Raw genomic sequence first — 6,711 nt, 5'->3', positions numbered from 1 at the left:
TGAAAATAATTTATAATTTGAAAATAAATATAATTAAATCCTTTTTCTTTCTTCTTCTTCTCCTTCTTCCATATTTGAATAAAGAACTAAAGACAAAATGCACACAGAACCTACGCATGAAATGGAGAACATCTTAAAACAAAGAAGTTACATATTCCAGCAACAAAATGCTAGCTCAGTTGCAAAAATGAGTTTTTTCATCAGAAAGCTGCAGTTTTTTTTTTTTTTTTAAATTCCCGCCATCTTCAGCCACAAAGCTGCGGAAGGCCGCTGCTCTGCCCGCATCTGATGGATCTAAAAATGTTTTACTGGATCTGAAAATGAATGGCTACCGTTTCCTTGAAACAAACGGTTCAGATGCATCTCATGATAGTCAGATGATGTGGCGCATTATGAGATATTGGATCATTTGAGCGGATAGGATTTTGAGCTTCTGAGAGATACTGAGAAAAAGTGCCGCTGAGAGGATCTGGTTCCGGGTGCTCATCTTGAGCACTGAATGCGCACGCGGGAGGGGAAGGTGTGGGGTTGCTTCCTGATGAGCATTTGCGAGGAGGAACATTTTCGCTTGTGACTGTCTGGAATACGTATTGAATAGTCAACACGTACTTTTTATATATTACCTCCTATCCATAATATAAAAACTTATTTAGGTTTTATTTTGGATGTAAATATAAAATCCTAATTTATTTTATTTTTCATATTTATTTATCTTTTTAAAAATAATTTTTGTAATAACGATACTTCTATTAGTAAGGATATCTTAAAAATAACAATACCTAATTATTATAAATAATTAATTTAACTAGTTTTTTTAATATACTTAAATTAGTTAATTGGTTTTCATATCAGACATTGGCGATAGAATTATGAAATGTGGGGGAAGAGTGGTAAAAGAAAAAAAAACGTGGAGGAAGATAGGATTTTTAGGATTGGGGCGTTTTGTTCTTGGGAAAATCAGGAAAATGAGTGATGATAAGAGGATCGCAGCCTCCCATTGTGAAGTCAAAGTCTGCCTTGACCCGAAAGCTGTGACTGATAAATGCTGAGCTAGCCCAGCCTGCATGCTGTCATAAATCAACCAGGGAGTTAACAATGGAGGCCCATGTGCAGTTCCTCACGTTCTTCTTCTTCCTTTCCTCTTTCCCACTTTCCCTTTCTCAACCGGGCATGGAAGACTGGGAGTGCGGACCATCCCCTTGTGGAAAAGTTCGAAATATCGATTACCCCTTCTGGTCAGACAAAAGTTATTGTGGCAGTGGCAGACCTGAGTTCCAGCTAGATTGTCCCCAAGATGAAGATAACTTCCCTTCCATTCACATCGATTCACAGACCTTCAATGTCACACAGATTGACTCATCCACTTACAGGATGACACTGGTGCGAACAGACTTTGTCTATGATAATTGTTCTTCTTTTCCGACGAACACTTCTGTGAGCACCCCTCTCAATCTCTTCCATTATGATGAGCCGTCTGTGAAGAACGTGACCCTATTCTACCACTGCTCAGAGGAATCCGCTGGGGAAGTCCAATTTCCATGCCACCCTGGGACAAGCTCTAATTCTAATTCTCGCAACTATGCTTTCTATTCGGAAGATGTCCATACTGACATGCCATTCCAGCACGGTCTTGACAAATGTAAGCATCGTATTCAGGTGCCGCTTTCAATAGAATCTCATGGGTATACTCGACATAAAATCCAAGCCCTTCAAGAAGCTTTGGGTAAAGGGTTTCGTGTGCAGTATGATGTCGATCGGTCTTGCGGAAAATGCTGGGAGTCTCATGGAATATGTGGGTCGAATGATACGTTTCCGTTTATCTGCTATTGCCCCGATGGGCATCATCCTCTTAACTGTTCTGTTTCTTCCCCTCCTTCCGATCGTTCCAGTTCTCCCGGTAAGCGCCTCTCCTCTTCTCCCCTTTTTTAGCCTCCCAGAGTTTTCGCTTATTACTTGCCACGCCATATTTATGCTTAGCTATATGCTGCGCTTGTGCTGCGATGATTGCATATTATTAGTTTAGACTTTAGAGATGCCTTTATTCAATTTGACTGCCTTCAGTAAGATAAAGGGAATAAACGCTCCAACGGCTTGTTTCCACTTCCGGTGAAACTCAATTAACTGGTAATTAGACAGCTGAATCACAGCTGGAACCTATTTCTGACCAGGTACGATGAACCCATCTTCTCTAGCGATTGTGCTTTTAGTTTTCACGGGGACGATCAAGTTTGATATTTCCGGCATCCTTTGTTCTTGTTGAGGTCTTCCTGTAATCCTCCATCGCTCCTTTTCTTTCACCTGAGAATGGCCGTACTTTTGCAGCCGGAGGGGCCGTCGTGGCAGGTCATAGATTTATGAAAATTAAAATGATACTGTTCCGTAAAAAAATTAAAATAAAAGTGTTTAAAACTTTCAAAACAGAGGTTTTTTGGGAAGAGGTGAAGATTAATATAGTTGCTTTCTGTCTGGGAAAAAAAGGTAGTTGCTTTCTGAACTATTATTGTTTTAAAATTTAAATTATTAATTTTCTTAGATATTATAGCGGCATGGGAGACTTTTAATTTTTTAAAATGTTCCACATATATTATAAATTGCCAATAATAATTATCATTTTAAAACTATTTTTCCATATAAATACTAAATCTCATTTTTATCGGATGTTTAGTTTGCAACGAGTGTCATTTTGCATTTCCATTTTTCTAGTAGCGAATCAATGTGATGCCATAAATTAATTTGAATTCAAATGGGGAATAGACTCTTACTAAGCCGGAGTTTTTATTTGAAAGGCCTTGTTTCTACCTTTGATTTGAATGGGTCAAGGAACGTACATCTCACGTTCTGTTTACTTCTTAGGATTGATTTAACTTTTCTTTGCTTGGGATTCTATCAATTCTCTCTTCTTTTGTGCATTTTTCCTTAATAATACATTTCTAATAATTTTTGTTCCACATTCATACTTGAGTTTGAATATTAATTGTCAGATGGCATCTGCCACGAACATGCTTCTTCACTATGCTGTGCATAAATTATGGACGACTTTTCTTGATAAATGTCCAAGTCAACTTCACCTCTTGCCCAGCAGAATTGAAGTAGGATTTGCCGTGTGTGTGTGGGCGATAAGCTAATACTCGATCCAACCATTTATGAGAAGCTAATTAAGTGTCATTGTCAATAAAATAGCTTTAAGACGTCTATTAAAAGTAAAGAAAATGACTTCCCAGGCAAGATTACTGAACGAGGGCAATTATTAGTCCGGAAACTACTTAATCTTGAGGGTATTTTGGAGATTTTAGATGTCAACGAAGCAGTGGCCTTGACTTGCAAGTCATGGAATTCCATATTTCCAGTCTGGCACGTCTTCCTTATCTTGCACCTCATAGCCAGATATTTAACTCAAGTGGGAGGTAGAGTGGGGCCATTTAGGTGTTGCCCCGCAGTAGTGTCATTGTGATGCCACCATTACTGAGGACGATGGCCACATCACCTGTGCTTTTTCTTTTCTGTATAATCTAACTACAACCACATCAGCTGTAGGCTGTAGCCACTTCTATTGCAAAATAATGAATATAGTTTACAATGAGGATTTTTGGCTGGTCCTTGCTGGCCCCTCCCACCAGAAAGAATGAAGAAAACCTTAACAAGTCCACAAACATGCTGGGAAGTTCAGGGAAACAGAAGTGCAAGATGATGCATTATTTAGCACCCTGATGTCGATTAAAGATCTATATATATCTTATCTTGTCGCTTGCACTTTATCTTGTCGATTAAAGAAGCTTTCCTGCAAAAGCGACCTCAGCACATAATCACAACTTTATTCAATCTCTATTTATCTCGGATCCTGAGATGTCTTGTTTCCACAACCGTACCAAAGAACCTATAGATTGCGCCGTTTACGAAGTAGGCTGTGTATGAGATGCTAGTCTTTTTTTCTTTTTTTCCCTTTTTTGCGGTTTTTCAAAAGGAGGCACTGTATCATAAAAACTATTACCATCAATGCCAGTTTATGAATGACGGGATCAATGTGTACATAAATGGTATTGATAATTAAACCAGCTTGTTGCGAACGAGTGACAACTGAAATTTTAAAGATGGGGTTTGCTTTGAAATGGATCCCACCTGAACCTGATTTTCAGTACTGTGTAAAAAGTGGTGGACGCTGTGGTTTTGATAAACATAAATTCTGCTGCTTCTGTAAGGATGTAACTCATCTGAAAAGCTAGTGGTCTTTATAATGCATTCATATGCATATCACTATGGTTAAATTGGATAACTTTTTATATTGTATCCTTTATTTTGTTCTTTCGTCGAAGTATTTAACTCCACTTTGCTTTCTTTGTGTGTTATTGCTGGAACAGGAGGACATTCAATAAAATACAAAATCATTGTAGGTAATAGATTTGCTTTTTGTTCTTTTCTTGACTTACTTTGGGTTTCATAAGTTTCTTTGGCAATTATATTAACTGAAAGCCATTACCGTTCTGTTTTCCAGGGGGAGTAACTGCTGCAGTCGTTGTGCTTGTCATGCTCACTCTCTTTTATTTCTATCAACGTCGACAGAAGACCACTTATGCAAAGTCGTCTGTACAATCACGTACTGCTTCTTCTGTTCCCTCCATGAAGATGGACGATCCTGAGATTAATGCAAGTAGATATTTCGGAGTCCCCGTCTTCACATACAGTGAACTTGAAGAGGCCACTAACAATTTCGATTCAGCCAGAGAACTTGGAGATGGAGGTTTTGGGACAGTATACTTTGGTAATCCTGCGCATTTGGTCCCTCTAGAATCCTAACATTTCATAACTGTCAGTACTCACTTCCTTGATCTTATGATGTATCATGTCCAGGTAAACTTCGGGACGGTCGTTATGTTGCAGTGAAACGATTGTACGAGAACAATTACAAGAGAGTAGAACAATTTATAAACGAAGTTCAAATCCTGACAGGCTTACGCCATACAAACCTTGTGTCCCTCTATGGCTGCACTTCTCGGCACAGTCGTGAACTCCTTCTTGTATATGAGTACATTCCTAATGGAACAGTCGCTGATCATCTTCATGGCGATCGAGCAAAGCCAGGCTCACTGCCTTGGAATATCAGAATGAACATAGCTATTGAAACTGCAAGTGCTTTGGCATACCTTCATTCCTCAGACATCATCCATCGAGACGTCAAAACCGACAACATCCTCCTAAACAACCATTTTGTTGTTAAAGTTGCAGACTTTGGATTGTCCCGTCTCTTCCCAGAAGATGTCACCCATGTTTCCACAGCCCCACAAGGAACTCCAGGCTATGTTGACCCAGAGTACCATGAGTGCTATAAGCTCACTGACAAAAGTGACGTGTATAGCTTTGGTGTGGTTTTGATTGAGCTGATATCATCATTGCCAGCTGTAGACATCGCACGTCATCGACACGAGGTCAATCTGTCCACCATGGCAATCAACAAGATCCAGAACCGGGCACTGCATGAGCTGGTGGATCCTACACTTGGGTTTGAGTCGGATCAAAAGGTGAGGAAGATGATTAATGCTGTGGCAGAGCTGGCATTTCAGTGTTTGCAGAATTTGAAGGATATGAGGCCTTCAATGGAGGAAGTTCTGGAGATGCTGAGGGATATAGAGAGTGATGGGAAGCATCGGAGCAAGCCGGAGGTGATGGATATTTCTGCAGATCATGTAGGGTTGCTCAAGAATGATCTGCCTCCGCCTTCACTTGATTCTAATTTGGCAAGCAAGTCTACAACTTCAAATTCCAGCAATTGAGTGGTGATCTTCTCTCTTGCTCATCTCAGCAAGTTATCCATCATTTGTGGCAGTAGCAGCAGCTAATCTACCTATTCTCAGTCTCCAGTTACTTTCACCTGCCAGAGTGGATAGCTAGGAGAGGATATGTGGATAGAAAGATAAAAGTTTCCCTAATTATAATTTTGATCTGTGAAGGAGTTGGTTTTAAATCTTCATCCCCCTCCTATTTTGATCCATTTTGAGATTATAGTGGAAATATAAGTTTAAGCACACCCAATGTGTTAAACCAACAAAGATTAAGTAACCCCAGTGAAGAATGAAATAATGCCAACAAATCCGGTTTTACAGAGTTATCTCATAAAGTCATATAGTCCTCCAGGTTCTAATCTTACAGGGGAAGACATGATGGGTTTTGGATATGTTTCCAGTGAATCTCAACTTCCTTTAAAAACATGAACATAGGGAGAGTGATAGGATTGTTTTTGGAAAATTAGGAAAATAGAAAAAGATGCTTTTTGTGGGTCAGAATCTTGACTTTCTATTTTGGAGAAAGAGGTGGAAAATTAGGATAGCTGTAGGGTGACTAAGGTCATAGGCTATGAAGGGTTGTTTTTGATAATGGGAAAGTCACCCTTTTGAGTCTATAAATCAGTTCCTTAGTTCAGTAGGAGGTGTGGAGAATTTGGAATTGAATTTGGCCCAGGGGGAAGAATAGTCGGTTGTAGCGTGTCCTCTGCGTGTGGCTTGTGTCTTTGTTCAGTGTTCGTCTGAATTTGTAACTGTTATCCTCTCCTCAATGCGTAATTAAGGGTGGAAGTAGGCAGAAGCCAGCTTGGCCTACTTTAAATCTGGTCTAGCCTATTTAATAAATATGTTTAATAAATAGATTAAGGCTAGGTTCATGTTTATTTATGAACCTTTTTAGGTAAATAGACTCGGTCCCTTTAATTAAAGCCTGACCCAC

General features: G+C 39.4%; 1 protein-coding gene across 1 annotated transcript; it reads left to right on the top strand.

Annotated features, from left to right (window-relative positions):
- The first annotated feature begins 1,041 nt into the window (after nt 1-1,041).
- On the top strand, nt 1,042-5,956 carry LOC114748675 (LEAF RUST 10 DISEASE-RESISTANCE LOCUS RECEPTOR-LIKE PROTEIN KINASE-like 1.2). Its single transcript, XM_028937127.1, has 3 exons — nt 1,042-1,897; nt 4,490-4,756; nt 4,846-5,956. Exons 1-3 carry the CDS (start codon nt 1,096-1,098, stop codon nt 5,763-5,765), a joined length of 1,989 nt encoding a protein of 662 aa, XP_028792960.1. The 5' UTR covers nt 1,042-1,095; the 3' UTR covers nt 5,766-5,956.
- Nucleotides 5,957-6,711: the final 755 nt, after the last annotated feature.

This window comes from Neltuma alba, unplaced genomic scaffold (genome assembly GCF_004799145.2).
Source record: "Neltuma alba isolate B1F8T4 unplaced genomic scaffold, ASM479914v2 tig00000931_pilon, whole genome shotgun sequence".
Taxonomy (NCBI): domain Eukaryota; kingdom Viridiplantae; phylum Streptophyta; class Magnoliopsida; order Fabales; family Fabaceae; genus Neltuma; species Neltuma alba.
This window is presented reverse-complemented; position numbering and strand designations above follow the sequence as displayed.